At 43.9% G+C, this 16,018-nt stretch overlaps 1 protein-coding gene across 8 annotated transcripts in view; it reads right to left on the bottom strand.

Moving 5' to 3' along the window:
• SLC22A15 (solute carrier family 22 member 15) overlaps positions 1–15,793 on the bottom strand; it is a 49,941-nt gene extending 34,148 nt beyond the window's left edge. For 4 of the 8 annotated variants that reach the window (XM_037909424.2, XM_043538711.1, XM_043538712.1 and 1 more), the window contains exons 1-3: positions 15,482–15,745; positions 6,833–7,045; positions 475–607 (exon numbers count right to left, since the gene is read on the bottom strand). In XM_037909424.2, the coding sequence (XP_037765352.1) occupies positions 475–607; positions 6,833–7,045; positions 15,482–15,568 (433 nt within the window). In that variant the 5' untranslated portion in view covers positions 15,569–15,745. Of the gene's footprint in view, positions 1–474; positions 608–6,832; positions 7,046–15,481 lie in introns of all 8 variants that reach the window. The other 4 variants (XM_043538713.1, XM_037909419.2, XM_037909433.2 and 1 more) reach the window with 4 other exon arrangements.
• Positions 15,794–16,018: the final 225 nt, after the last annotated feature.

The following is a 16,018-nucleotide window of genomic DNA, read 5'->3' as shown; positions in this document are numbered from 1 at the left end:
GTATATAATAATGTCTTCTGCAATTTCCACAGTATGCATCCGATGAAGTGAGCTGTAGCTCACGAAAGCTCATGCTCAAATAAATTGGTTAGTCTCTAAGGTGCCACAAGTACTCCTTTTCTTTTTTCTGAAATTTTAGTTTCATTTTGTGGAACATTCAGGGAACATGAGCATCATGGCAAAAAATGTGGGCCCAACTTTTAAGTTTAAGCACATGTGTTGGGGGTCCAAACTTCACAACTGGTTGCTTAAACACTTCAGGCTTTTAAGTGCTGAACTGAGCACACAAATATGGATTATTTGTCCCTAACTTGGGCTCTTTGTGTGTAGTGGAAGATGCAAAATTCATCTCTATGCCTTGGCTTTCCACAAAACTTGGATAACTGCTACTGTGTCTTCTGAGACAGACATGAAGGCAATAACAAGACAATGACATTTCTCTCCAGTCATTTTGTTAGGGCTGCAGTGGGTTACCTGTGAGATAGACTTTTTTCCTCCCAAAGCGATCTGAGAGCTGGCCAAAAGAGATCACTCCAACAAAGACACCACTGAAGAAAAACGAACTGGCAGCACTGACTTTGTACGATGTGTTCCCAATTAAAAACCACTAGGGAGAAGAAAAAAAAGTTTTAGTCAAAGTCCAAGAAGTAAACAGCTTGGGCAGGAAAAATCTTTTAAAAAGAAAACTCCAGCTCAACCTCCACTTCAGTCACCAAAATATCACTCCCCACCCCAAACCCCCTAAAGACCTTGGCCCATTGTACAATTCCTCCCCTCCTCCAAAACAATAATGCCTTTCACATCTGAAGAAAAGGTTAGGTTCCCCAAGGGAACATTATTTTTTGTTGGCTTTGTTGTTTTTTGTCTATGTACCTTTCATTTATGTACCTGTATGTACATGACCATTATATCTAGGGAACATACACAGAGTTAAGAGTCACAGTTTGGATCCAAAGATGACCCTAACTCTCCTCATCATGACCTACCTTGTAAGTGAGATCCATTTGGTTGGCTTCTACTTCTCTGCCTTTGTAAGCACTGGCATTTTATTTTTTTTTAGAAGAGCAGGCTGTGGGAGGTGGGCGGGGGGGGGGAGACGGACTGGGACCAGAACCTTTCCCAAGCACTGTCTCTATTGTACCTGTACTGTGGATAACATGAGTCTCCAGAGCTGTTAATCTAGGCCAGGCATAGTCAATTATTTTTTGTGAAGGTTCAAATTTCTTGATCAAGGTATAGTCAAGGTCCATACGCCTCCCCACTTCCCCCGCCAAACATGACCCAAGTGCACCCTAAACACTCAAACCATGTAACAAACAAAAATCTCATGATTTTGGGGTAGGCTAACTCACGATTGAGTTCTTGGGGTTAGCAATACAAGAAGTGAGACTCTAGAAAGGATTTGAATGAGAAGGTGGAGACCTAGAGCATTAGGTGACATTAGGAGTTTATTCCAAGAACAGGATGCAGCTTGGAAAGAGGCATTAATGAAGGACTGGGAGAAGGAAACACATGTGGCCTCAAGGCTGACACTGATGGCTAAGAAGGGAAACACTGGGGGAGAGTTGTACAAAGCCTTGAAAGTGAAGATGAGAAGTTTTATTATCTTTAGCAAGAAATTGTTCTGCACATATTCACCTCATACGTCCCCTAATTCCTGAACTCTTCATCAAAATAAAAAAAATTACCTCGGTCAACTTTACAATCCATTTCTACTTGATAACATCCAAGTCTCTTATAGGGCTGGGTTTGTTCTTGGAATTGAAATCAGATCCAGTTTCATTTTTGTAGCAGGTCTATATACTGCAGCCTCTAGAAGGCAATAACCTCCAACACAAAGGAATTCCAGAATGAACCTAATAAGTGTTCCATACTGTTCAATGATACTATCTTCTCTTGTGTTCTCTCCACTACAACCATCTTGTTTACCTTTCCCTGTTTATTGTTGCTGTGTTCACTTCCCAACAACAACATCCAGATCCTTTCCCTGACATGTTGGCTGTATGATTGTGCCATTTTCCCCACTCTTGAAACATCTGTGCACTGACCTTCTGAATTCCCTTCTGTCTTCTACTACCCAGATGCTCCAAACACTGTTACATATAGTTTTTCTAGCAGAGCTCAAAAAACTGGTTTGAAGGCCAGTAATGAACAGCCTCATCAGAAGCAGCAAAAGCATGTAATCAAAGCCTACAGAATATTTCAGGAACACCATGAAAATAACTTGATTCGTCTTACTGTATGTGTAATTCTGAATTATCACTTAATGGGTGATATATGCATGCTGTTATAGTTAGTAACATGGCCATAAGGAATCCAGATGCTTGAGAAAATTAGCTTCTAAAGTTAATTATTGCCATGCATTTTTCAAATGTTTTTTCCCCACTGTATGTGGAAACATCTAGAGAACAGGACTCCGATAACATATACACACTCATTTCAATTATCTAAGCAGTTTTTTTCCTGCAATATCACAAGAATCATATTGTAATTCTTGATATAAATGTTAATTAAGCCCAATAATCATGTGTCTGAGTAAAACCTGATGCTTTCTGAATCAGTCACAGCTCAGGGAATAATTCAGTTACAGCAAATTTGCTCTCTAAATTCACCCAAACGGTTAGAAGAACTTCATTTTAATGTAGTCACGACATAGTACTTCTTTCCCCTGTATAAGGCCCATCACATCAATTCATGAAATACTTGGTCTGTGAGTTAGTCGATTTTTTTCTAGCATGAATCTGTGACGGCCACGAGTTGTAAAGACACAACAGTGTGCAGATCATCCCAAATAAATGCAGATCATGTCTTTAGACCACTCCATCATGAATTAAAACATATTTTACAGAAATTTTTTTAGGCAGTTTTTGTACATTTGACAGTATTTTAATAGAACTATACTTTCCACCTGTAAAGCCAGGTACCACAGTTATTAGGAGTGCAACTGAACAGAACTTAAAAAGGAAAGTTATAACTAATACCTTTTAGCTACCTCATAACTTTAAAGCCTACTACAGCAGAACCTTCCATGCAATAGGACAAGTACTGCATCCCACACTGAAGTCTGAGAATCTCCCCATTCCAGTAGTTTAAAGCTCCAATTTCTAGTATGGCATGGTGTCCAATATCTCATGAGAAACATGATCATTCAGAACTTGTCTACAAGGGTCTAGGTTTTGAGAAGAGGTGATATTTTCAGTGCTCATTATGACATGCCTAAAGAAGGAGGCCTTTCACAGTGTGGTTGTTCAGCATCTCTATAAATCAGGCTCCTTTAAGATGTTGCAAGTTGGGCACCCAAAAATTGCATCACTTTTGAAAAAAATCTAGGCTAAAACCTTTAGAATACCACATAGAATCATAGAATATCAGGGTTGGAAGGGACCTCAGGAGGTCATCTAGTCCAACCCATGCTCAAAGCAGGACCAATCCCCAGCTAAATCATCCCAGCCAGGGCTTTGTCAAGCCTGACCTTAAAAACTTCGAAGGAAGGAGATTCCACCACCTCCCTAGGTAATGCATTCCAATGTTTCACCACCCTCCTAAGGAAAAAGGTTTTCCTAATATCCAACCTAAACCTCCCGCACTGCAACTTGAGACCAATACTCCCTGTTCTGTCATCAGCTACCACTGAGAACAGTCTAGAGCCATCCTCTTTGGAACCCCCTTTCACGTAGTTGAAAGCAGCTATCAAATCCCCCCTCATTCTTCTCTTCTGCAGACTAAACAATCCCAGTTCCCGCAGCCTCTCCTCGTAAGTCATGTGTTCCAGTCCCCTAATCATTTTCGTTGCTCTTCTGCAGACTAAACAATCCCAGTTCCCTCAGCCTCTCCTCGTAAGTCATGTGTTCCAGTCCCCTAATCATTTTCGTTGCCCTCCGCTGGGCAATTTTCCAATTTTTCCACATCCTTCTTGTAGTGTGGGGCCCAAAACTGGACACAGTACTCCAGATGACGCCTCACCAATGTTGAATAGAGGGGAACGATCACATCCCTCGATCTGCTGGAAATGCCCCTACATATACATCCCAAAATGCCATTGGCCTTCTTGGCAACAAGGGCACACTGTTGACTCATATCCAGCTTCTCGTCCACTGTAACCCCTAGGTCCTTCTCTGCAGAACTGCTGCCTAGCCTCTTGGTCCCTAGTCTGTAGCGGTGCATGGGATTCTTCCGTCCTAAGTGCAGGACTTTGCACTTGTCCTTGCTGAACCTCAGACTTCTTTTGTCCCAATCCTCCAATTTGTCTACGGCCCTCTGTATCTACCCTACCCTCCAGCGTATCTACCTCTCCTCCCAGTTTAGTGTGAGGTGATCTTCCTCCAAATATGCACTATACCCCTAGCAGACCCGAAACATGCTGTAGTTTACATTTATCTTAGTAGGATGCAGAATTTTTAAAAAGATGAATCTGTGCTGCAAAGTTCAGATCCAATTCTGAACTTTTCCAAAATATGAGGGTTCAGATACAAACTTTTTGTGTAAGTACTTCCTTAATTATTTTTTATTTGTTCTTTGCTTACATCTCCTATCTACAGAATGAAGCCATGTGAAAAACTCTATGGAGAATTTAAGTCCTAAGACATTGGTTGGTGACACATACACAAACGTACTTAAGGTTAAAAACAAGGGGGAAGAATTCAAGAGGATGAATACAGAAGTGTCTACAGAAGATTTTAAAATGTTATAGCCAGTTTAAATTGTCTTAAGTTATGCACTAAAATTATTATACACAATCACATTTTAAATTTAGAGTTAAGAACATTATATTCTTTTTTACTCTTCATTCTTTTTGCTCTATAATACAGGATGGAGCAGCACAGAAAGTGTCTCTGAACACAGTTAGTCGGGAGTGTATTAAAACTGCCAGTTTTTATTAACATGCTCGTAACTAAGGCTGAGAGACTGTCGCGGAAAGTCACAGATCCGTGACTTTTGTAGCAGCCGATGCAGCTGGCTTGGGGGTCACCTGAGCAGCTCGGGCAACCCCTGAGCCAGCTGCACCAGCCGCCGCTGGGGCAGTCTCGGGCCACCGTGCCGTACCCCCCCCCCCCCAGCGGCAGCAGGAATTTGGGTGCAGAAGAGGGCTCAGGGCTGGGGTGCGAGAGGGGGTGAGGGTTCAGGGCAGTGCTTACCTTGGAGGGCTCCCCAGAAGAGGCAACATGTCCCTCCCTCGGCTCCTAGGCTGAGGGGTGGCAAGGCGGCGCTGTGCACTGCCTCTACATGCAGGTGCTGTCCCCGCAGCTTCCATTAGCCATAGTTCCTGGCCAATGGGAACTGTGGAGCTGGTGCCTGGGGCGAAGGCAGTGCATGGAGACCCCTGGCTGCACCTCTGTCTAGGAGCCAAGGGACATGTTGCTGCTTCCAGGGTGCCAGGCAGAGCCATGTAGGGAGTCTGCCAGCCCTGCCAAACTCCCCATCCAGCACCAGCTGGGGTCCCAGGCCACCACCTCCCAAAGTATGCATGGCACCTCCCACAGAGCACTCAAGATTTAGTCATGGGTATTTTCAGTAAAAGTCATGGACAGGTCACGAGCCATGAATTTTTGTTTACTGCCCGTGACCTGTTCATGACTTTTACTGAAAATACCCATGACTAAAACATAGCCTTACTCAACCAATGAAGTTTGAGTTTTTTTAAAAAACATGTCCAAGCTAAATTAATACCTCTGGACATTGACCATACATTTATAACCACTAACAGTTGGCTAAACTGCACAGGTCTAAATTCAGGTCTTACATTTACAAGTAAATGTGCTCAAAATGGGCAACTACATATGCTAATTTAGCGTTAATGTGTATGTAAGGCAGGGGTGGGCAACCTGCAGCATGCGAGCTGATTTTTGGGGGCACTCTGCTACCAGTCGGGATCCCGGCCGCCAGCCCCACTCAGCCTGCTGCCTGCCTGGATGATTGGAACCCCAGGCAGGCAGCGGGCTGAGCAGGGCCAGCGGCCGGGACCCCGCCTGGCAGGAGCTGGCAGACAGAATCCCAGACTGGCCACGGGCTGAGCAGCTCAGCCCGCTGCCGGCCTGGGGTCCCGGCCAACGGCCCCACACAGCCCGCTGCCAGTCTGGGGTTCCGTCCACTGGCCCCCGTAAACGTAAAATGTATTACTGGCAAGCCATACCTTAAATTAATGAAGACTTGGCATGCCACTTCTCAAAGGTTGCCAACCCCTGATCTAAGGCCTAGCTCCACAGCATCTCATGCACTGTCCAAATCCCCACCCCAGTACAGACCTGAGTAGTTTATATGGGGAATTACGTAGGAACCATGGAAGGGATACTTGCAAAAACTTATAGTCCATACCTATAAACCCTAAACTTCACCCTGGAATACCTTAAACAGCTCCTGCTATGGAGGAGCTACAGAGCAGCCTGGGGTATATTTAAGCATAGCACTATTTATGAATTAAGCCCCATCATGAGAATGACAAAAATTACAGAGGAAGAACACAGCCACCATGCAGAACTTTGAACACTAATGCCACTGATCCTTTTTCTCAGTTCCAATCCACTTCTAGAAACATGCAACAGTATAATGTACAACTCCCATATGGGAAACTTATTTAAGTTTTGGAGGAGACCCAAATGAGCAAGGTCTATACAGCAGAACAAGGCTGGTTTGTTGTTTCCACGCATACATTTGAACAGACAACTTGTTCTCCAGTTGGACTAAAGCACCTACTTCTTTGATAATCAAAACACTCATTGGTTTGGAAACCAAGACAAGAAAATTGTACAACCAGCTCCTCTACTCCTCCCACTTTGCCCCCATGACATGTATTAATCTCACACTGGGCTGAGAAACCCATTTCATTATTTAATACCTCGGAAGCTATTGATGTGAAGCTGCTGCTGAAGTGCACATGCTTATGAACTTCACTCCCATTGGCTGTCAGAAGCCATTCCCCAAAGGCTCTCTCTTCATTAGTTGACTGGTTGCTATGGCTTTGATTAGCTGAAAGCTCTTCAAAGTCCCAGTGGTAGGGAGGTGTCGCCCCTACTAGCGCAATGAGGATTGCTTCAGTAGCTGCATAGAGCTGAAACAAAACAGACAACAAAGATGCTAACCCAACACCAAAAAAGCAACATTTCATCCACAGAGATTTCAAGTCAATATTAAAATGCCCTTCCTGTCTTTTTAGATTCTCTTATGACTTCAAGATGCATCTAACATCATATACTCCAGTATCATGATTCCAGACGAGTGGTTCACATGCTTTTAGAGCGTGGATCACCTATTGAGAAACGCTCTTTGTGGATACCTCCTTTCCCACCAACCTTAAGAACCCAGTGACAACTACAGGAAATACAGGGCTTGGATACATAAAAGAGTATTTAGAAGAGTATCAAGAAAACAAGATGAAAATGCATTTCAATGGAACTAGATTACATTCTTTTCCATCTCGAGATTTTATGTCTGTACTGTTCACTTCGTCCCCTTTGGGGGACATTTTACTATTTGAACCACATATCCCCCCACTGCCTACAGCAGACACCCCCATCACCAATCAAATCTCTCCAGATCTCATTGCAGTTTGATTGTGTCCTCCTGTTTACTACATTCCCAACACTGGTGTCTTCTACAAACCTGATCAATTGATTTCTTTATATTAATACACACACACGCAACTGTCACACCCCAATGGCCCCCTCTTTCAAGGGGTCCCCTGGGAGAGGCAGATTAGCATTGTATATTGCTAATGCTGTTGCAAGCTTCGCAAACATTTTGCGAAGGGTCAAAGGTGTGAGTGTGGGGTGGAAGATTCCTTTGCAGGTTGCGAGAGGCTAGAGGGGGAAGGAAGAAGAGAGCAGAGCACGGGTTAAGTCGACACTACAGCTAGCTAGCTCAATTCGACAATAAGACACTGGCCCCAACCCAAGGTCACAGCACTCGACAAGAAGCCTGCAGCTGCGTTTAGATTTCACTCAGCCCCAGCCAGCCATGAGAAAAGTAAAAGTAAACTGAATCAGGGCTGCAGAGATTGCAAACAGGTGAGACGACGGGTGGGGGCAAAGCAGAGTTTCATGTCCCTGGAGCCGGTGTGTTTTGGGAAAGCTGAGGCGGCCACAGAAAGTTGGTTTGGACTGGTACAAAAAGCACCAGAAACAGAGGTCGTTGAACGAAATGCCCCCAAAAGAACCCAGAACTTAAAAACCCTTCTAAGAGCCGAAGAGACATGGAGATCAACAGCGGACCCTGGATGACCCATGCACGGGACAAGAACTCCCGTCCACCCCTTCTTCTTACATTACACCTAGGCTTGGCCAGCCTCGGGTAGTGCAGGTGTGAGTATGAAAGTGGGTTAGGACTTGGGGCACTAACGCTTTCTTCCCTCCTCTCAGTGATGTGGGGAACCCCCCTCTTCCCAGCACTCTCCACTATTATTTTATCAATAAAGCTTTAAAACTTAGATGCTTGGTTTGCTCCTTCATCTCCTCCCCTAAAGATCCTGCGGCCTCAGCCTGATCACCTGACGCCTCAGGCAGATTGGTAACAAAAATCCGTCATACAACCTGACAAAGACGAGTCAGGGATCAGACAGATGCTTTTTATTTAGTCAAAAAGCCCACTGAAAATCCAAAGTGCCCTAGTCTGGCCTACAGCAGGGAACATTGCTGCTTGAAGACTGAGGCTATGGCTACACTACAGAGCTTACAGTGTAGTGCTGCACCAGTGTAGTGCTGCTAGTGCAGATGCTCCAAGCCAACAGGACAGAGTTCTCCCATCAACTTAATTAATCCAGCCCCCCGAGTGGTGGTAGCTATGTCAGTGAGAGAAGCTCTCCTGCCGACATAGCGCTGTCCACACCGGTGCTTAGGTTGGTGTAACTTACGTCGCTCAGGGGGGTGGCTATTCACACCCCTGAACGACATAACTTATACCGACATAAGCTGTAGTGTGTACAATAGCGAGTTGTTTCCCCATTAACAAAGAAGATCCACAGACCACCAGTCTACAAATTCAAGGTGTCCAGACTCCAGGTTGAAAACTACTGTTCTAAGACTTTCTGTAAAAATGGAAATCCCCCAACCGGAAATCAGAAAAAATAAGGGAAGATTTTATAAAGTTGTTTGTGGCATTACCAGATATATCTCCTAGGTCTGCTGGATTGTGTGATCTGATTTAAACAAAACATCAAATAATGCTATCCTGGTCTAAACAACACTTGAGGATTCAAGGGTTCTTATAAGCCCAAAATACATTTATTACCAAGTTAACAGGCAGCACCCTTAAATTAGTAAAATATTTTGACACATTTGGTTTGGGGAATGGAAGCACAATACTCATTTTTCCTTTAAAAGAAATCTACTCCACAGAGCACTCAATCCAAAGATAGATAGATACAAGTGTACAATGGGAGGAGATAGATATTTTGGTATGGAAAGATTTCAGCTGCAAGTTTTCTACGAGTAACAGCATACACAGAGAAGAACAATTTTTAAAAGCCTATTTTTAAAAATAGGTCCCTTGAATCGGTCCTTTAAATTAAAAAAATACATGAAATATTCGGGACATATCTTGCTGCTATTAAATATAGAACATATTTCTGCATTACAGCTTATTGGACTCACTGTTATAAGACTGTTTTAACTCAAAGCTCCTCAGAGCTTTTTTGCCAACAGCAATGTTGCCAACTCAATTTTGTCATAAGCCTGGAGACATTTAGTGTTTTCTCAAAGCCTTAGCTTCTGAAATTATGTGAGAATCTCACCTTTCATTTAAAAACAGTTCCTGGCCCTCATAGTTGTAGAGAAAAGCTTGAAAATATGACCCAGATCAACTTCACAGGTAAAAAATCCAGACGGCAAATAAAAGCCAAATTTCTATTTTATCATGATTTGGGGGGATGTGATGTTACACAATCAGAACACTAATGTTTTACATTAATTTTGCAATGGGTAAATAATTCTGCAAGGTAGTAGAGAACCAGGCCTTTTATTTTCAATTTGGTATTCACCCTATACAATAAAATAAGTCAAAATCATGCCATTTAGTTTACACTCTGCCTTATAGTCCTATAACATTTGAATTTGCTCCACACAATGATGCTATTGTTTCCACACAGATAAAGCACTGATTTATATTAATAGATGACCATCAAAAGGGAAAAATAGCCATATGCCCTTTTTTCTTCTTTATGATGGATGCGGTAGGCTTCAAAGATGTAGTTTTTCTAATGTGCTTAACACAAAAAACAACCAAAATTCAGATCCTGTCTTGCCCAGAAAACTCTGATGACTAGCAAACCTGTGAAATTACATCACCATAAGAGCGAAGAAAGTGCAAGCTGACCAACTGAGAGAGTGTGACCCTGGGAGACCAGGTGCCAGCTCATGCCCAAGTACCCATGTCTCAACTGAACCCTGACAAATGCACAGTTGGAATCAGTCTGGCTCACTTGTGTGTTAGTATTGTTAAAATAGGCATTAGAATTAAAAGAATGTTCAGTATTTAGGCTTTATTGACTGCTCGGGCGTTGCTCTATGCAATTGTTTCATTTATAACATCTGAATCCCATATTGTAAGGTAATATTTGAGCCATTGCATTGTGAGCCTCTGTGACTGTAAGTCACCAGACAGGAAAGAGACATTAATTAGTGTGAAAGGCTGATCTTCAACAGAAGACATTATGTCCTTCCCAACAGGAAAGGTCCATTGACATCAGATGGACTACTGTGGGATCTTAAAGAGGACAAAATACATTTGTTGTTCTGCTGTCTCCATCCACCTCCCCTGCCTGTGAAGATGAGTCATGCAAGTGGATTCCTCCTATCAGCTGAGTTTGCAGCTCAGAGCACATGGCAGCAGGGTGATTTAAAACCCTGTATAAAAGGGATTAGGTATCTCTATGCTATTTGAACCGGTGGGGGGGGGGGGGGGGGGGGGGGGGGAGGGAGTGTTTCTAGGCATAAGCAAGAGATACCCAGCTGCTTAGGGATAGCCCTAAAAGAGATACAGAGTCTGCTGATTATAGAAGTAGAAGCTTTTATTACCTTTGGAAACCTACACAAATAAATTACAATCTTATCTACATGTACCTGCTTAAACCTTGTAAATAACTCCCAGGTGCATTTCCTTCATAATAAATCTTTATATAATTTATTATAGGACTGACTACAAGCATTGTCTTTGGTGTGAGAACTAAGTGCAACTGACCCGAGGTAGAGTGACAGGTCCTTGAAGACTGGGAGTAACCTCAATATTGCTGTGATTTTTGGTATAAGGGACCAATCCAAAAACCTGGGTGGCAACATAGATTAGAGTATGCAAGGGACCTCTCTGACTCCATGCTAAGGCTGTTATAGAATCTGAGGAATTTACACTTGATAACTGGTTGGTAAAATCTAACTATAGAATTCACAACCAATTTTGGGTTTGTGCCCTGGTTCCTAACAGTCAGCCCTGAGGTTGATATTCTCGCTCTTGAGCCACTTCAGGCAGCGTTACAGAGGGGAATAGATTTTTAGTCAGACTGTTTAAAACTATTCTGTTAAAGTTTTGAAGTTAATTTCCAAAATATTAATGTGTTAAGTCAATATCTAACAAAAATATCTCATCACCTCTGCTCCCGATACCAAGGTGTCTGTTCTCATCATAAAAAAACTCCAAGACAACCTGGATATCCTCCAATAAAACCAAGAAAGACTAGAGTTGGCATTTCTAATACTACTGACGTAAAAGTGAACACTCACACACAAAAAAACACATTTTAAGAAAAAAATTACACATTCTTTATCATATAGTAGTCAAAAAGAAGCAAGCACAATATTTTTGGGTTGTTTTAACAAGTCCTCTCTTGGTCACCTTTAAAGTTGTGGTTTTTGGTTTGTTTTTTTAAACCAATTATTAGAATTGGGGTGCTCACCACAGGGTGCAGCAGCAGCACCCTCTGTCTACTCATCCTCATTCTTGGTACCTGGGGGATGAAGGAGAAAAAGTTTCTCAGAGTTTTGCTCCTGGATGGCCCATGAAGCCTCTAACTTCCATGCTGGCATGGCACCTGGTAAATTTTTCAAGCACTGTGTGGTCCCTTTCCTGGGTGGAAGCAGATTTCATGGTCTTATTGGTCAGTTTCCAGTTTGGAGAAAAACCACCTACATGAAGTCAGGTATTTTCTTAGGCCTGGTCTACATTTAAACTTTTGCTCACATAGCTATGTTGGGTAGAGTTTCATTTCCCCCCTCTTCCTCCCCACTCATAAGCCCTAGTGTAGACTTAGGCCAGGTCTACAATACAAACTTAGGTTGACAGAAGCCACCTAATAATGTATGCATCTATACTACAGGTCATTTCTGATGACCTAACTTGCCTGTAATGTCGATTTAATTACTCCACTTCCGTGAGAGGCGTAGAGCTTAATTAGATGTTGATGGGTCAACAGAGAGGCAGTGTAGAAGCAGCATTGTGTAAGTTGACTGAATTGGCTTCCAGGAGGTGACCCACAATACTCCACTGTGACCACTCTGGAGACCGTTTTCTACTCCGCTGTAGAGCAGCCAGGTACACAGGAAACAGTTCCTCCCCTGTTAAAGCCCCGGGAAGTTTTGAATTCCCATTTCCTGTGTGATCAGCATGGAGAGCTCGCCAGATTGTTGTACCAATAAATTAAAAACCAGCAGGATCTTATTAAAGGGAAAAAGGCAAAATACCACATTTATTGTGAATACAGAAAGAATCATAGTAAGCAGTTAGTTATAGCTATAACATTCCATTCAATCTCATATTTATTCACACATTCATTCATACACACACACACACACACAGGTTCTGCAAAGTTGTTATCATAGTTACCAGCCTTAGAGTTGCTCATGCCAAGCCACTGGCCAGGTGGCCTGGACATGAGGAGGGAGCAGGGCCTTGTCAGATGCTCATCTGATGCTCCTGGAAGTTGGTTTGCAGAATCAGACCCCAAAGTTCTCACTTTTTAGAGTCTATTTTTATAGGAATTTCTTTCCATGCCAGTCTATGGGAATTGCTTCATCATGCTGTTGCTGAATCAATCAGCAGATAGCACATTCCTGACGGCTCCAAGATGTTATCTTGTTCTTTAGTTCTCCCATTCTTGAGGCTGTTGGGTGGATTCCAGTCTGCCCTCCGGGGGTCCTCTGGTTATTTCCACTTGACGCCTTCTTCAGCCGATGGACACTGGATTCTTAGGCTGGCACCTCCCTGATCATTCAGTTATTATCCACACCAAGCATCCATCCACATACATCCTCTATCTCTATTTCAATCACAATTGTTAATACAACAAAAGGGCGGGGAGTTTCTGGGTGCTGTTTCTGTTCTTAGAGTATTGCTTTGAGTCTCTCTCTCTCTGTGAATTGCTTTGAGAACAGACTCTGTCTTAGAATGTACTAACACAATTAGCAGCTTGCAAGTTTCACACACAGAGGGAGAGAAACAGTACCAAAAACCAAGAGACCTCTTAATTAGTAATACCCTGGAATTTAAACTATGGGGAATCAAACTCATTTGTGATTTTAATACAGAACTTCTTTAATATGATCCAACAAGATCAGCTGATCATGGCAACTCAATACCCCAAATGCACTCCAGCCTGAACTACACAGGAATCATAGAATAGGACTAGAAGAGACCTTGAGAGGTCATCTAGTCCAGTCCCCTGCACTCATGGCAGGACTAAGCATTATCGAGACCATCTCTGACAGGTGTTTGCCTTATCAACAATTCACAAGCAGCCTCATTGTTCTCAGCAAATAATAGGTGAAACATGTACTGTCAAACACAATAAGTCACGAAACTTTGACCTTTCTAATACAAAAAGATTAAATCTGCACCTTGGAGAAAGAGATGAATTTAGCAAGATGAAAAAAAATGGCATTGCTGCAGTAGGACTCAATGGCAGGGGATGGTGAAAGGTCCCCAATTATTCCTCTTGGCAATGTGAGCATTACGGTGCTAAACCATCTTTCACAGACTAGATCACCCAGAGGCAGGAGACAAGGTAACATTGCAGATTTAAGACTAAAGGTATTTGAGATTTGGAAAATGAAGGTGCTGAACAGCAGCAAAGCATGCTCCACCTTCCTTGCCCTGAAAAGCATCAATAACTTCTAGCATTTAAGGCTGACCTTATGAGCTGATTCTAACAAAAGAGAAGCTTGATTCATTTGGTTGTATAAAAGATTTGGAATGGCTGTGAAGAAGGGAAAAGATGAAGCTTTATACCAAAATTATCTCATGCAGTAGCTTGTGACTTGAAGGAATTTATACTCTGAAAATGTGCAGGTGTGAGAGAGAGAAGAGGGTTAATGAAAACAGTCATAACCCCCATACTGTGTGTGTGTGTGTGTGTGTGTGTGTATGTATATTGGATACATTTTAACAAACTCTCTTCAACCATAAAATAAACTGCATATATCAAGTACCTTTCACCTACTCCCTCGCACTTCACTCATTATTCCCTCTGAGTCAGGACTAGTACCTTTCCACTAACTGCCTTAAAAAAATTAAAATATCACAGAAATTATAATTCCCCTACTATCCCTCCTGCTCAATGCAGATTTGATCCAGACTCCTGCTCTACCTGGGGGATTACTGACCCACATCCAGTCAGTCCTGCAACCAAAGATAGCTTAAAGGTTCAATATCTTTTAAATCAGTAGAGAAAGAAGCAGGTGCTTCAAGAAACTGGAGTCCAACTTTTCCTATCTACAGGTACATCATGTTTTAAGGTCTGAATTTAAAGACAACTATTTTAAAGATTTTTTTAAAGAGATACTGTAAAAGACATCAAATATAGATATAAAGACATACATTTATGTGGCAAAGAATTTTAAACATTTGAAAGTCAGATTATAATTTCTATAACCACTGTCACTGGGCCACACTATATATACACACACAGACAGAGCTGTGCAATTCCCACACAAATCTACCTGAGTTGTCCACACCCACACAGAGACAAAGGTGAAATCATTGTGTATTGAAGTTAGACTCAAAAGCATGATTAGTAATGCAGGATATTCCATCTGTGCAATGCAGCCAGGCTACAGCGAAGGAAGAAATCATCAATTTGGAGCATACAAAATTCAAACCATAATAATGAAGTGAGTTTTGCTATACAATTCTTGTTCGTTTCAAGGGGAGGGAAAAAAAGATTGAAGACTCAACTCTCCCAATTCCACTGAATTACAAGAAATGTGCAAGCATAAAAACACACACCTCAATGCACGAGTCCCTTCCCCGCCGTCCTCACCCGCCCCTCCCAGGCACAGGGCACCCCCAGGGCAGGCCCCCTCACTCGCCCCCCCCCAGGACAGGACACCCCCCCACACAGACCTCCTTACCCGCCCCCCCGGGCACAGGGCCCCCAAACACCTCCTCAAACCCCCCCAACCCCCCACACCCGCCCCTCCCCACAGGCCCCCTCACCTCGCCCCTCCCCAGCCCCCGCACCAGGCCCCGGCCGCCTCGTCCCGCTCGGAGGCGCCGGGCCGGGCCCCACCTGCAGCAGCACGGCCAGCAGCGCGCACAGATACACCTGGTAGGGCCCCATCTGCCCCACCAGCGCGAAGGCCTCTTCCACCTCCATGCCGGGCCGGGCCCGCCCCCTCGCACGCCCAGCAGTAGCACCGGGGGCCCGGCCAGCCCCTGCGCCAGGGCCGCAGGCAGCGCATCCCCGGCCGGGCGGGAAGCAGCCAGCGGCTCTGTTAAGGCAACTGACACGACGGCTCGTTGCCGGGAGACACGATGCGCATGCGCGTTCTCGCGCGGCGGGAAACGAGAGCGAGAGAAACCGGGGACGCATGCGCAACTTAGCGGGAAAGGAATACAGGGACAACATGCAATGAAGGAACTCGACGAGCCGGCGCATGCGCAGCGCGGCCCTTCTCGGACGACCGGCAGGCACCTTTGCGGCCATTGATAAGGAAGGGGCGGGGCTTGAGGGGTACAAGGGCGGAGCGAGAGTAGAAGTGGGCGGGGCAGGGTGAGTGGCAGCGTTCGCGCCGGCGCGAGCGCTCAGAAGGGGAGTGAGGGCTAG

The sequence above is a fragment of the Chelonia mydas genome, chromosome 1 (genome assembly GCF_015237465.2).
Source record: "Chelonia mydas isolate rCheMyd1 chromosome 1, rCheMyd1.pri.v2, whole genome shotgun sequence".
In the NCBI taxonomy this organism is placed as follows: Eukaryota; Metazoa; Chordata; order Testudines; family Cheloniidae; genus Chelonia; species Chelonia mydas.
The sequence above is the reverse complement of the archived record's forward strand: the minus strand, read 5'-3'. Positions and strand labels throughout refer to the sequence as shown.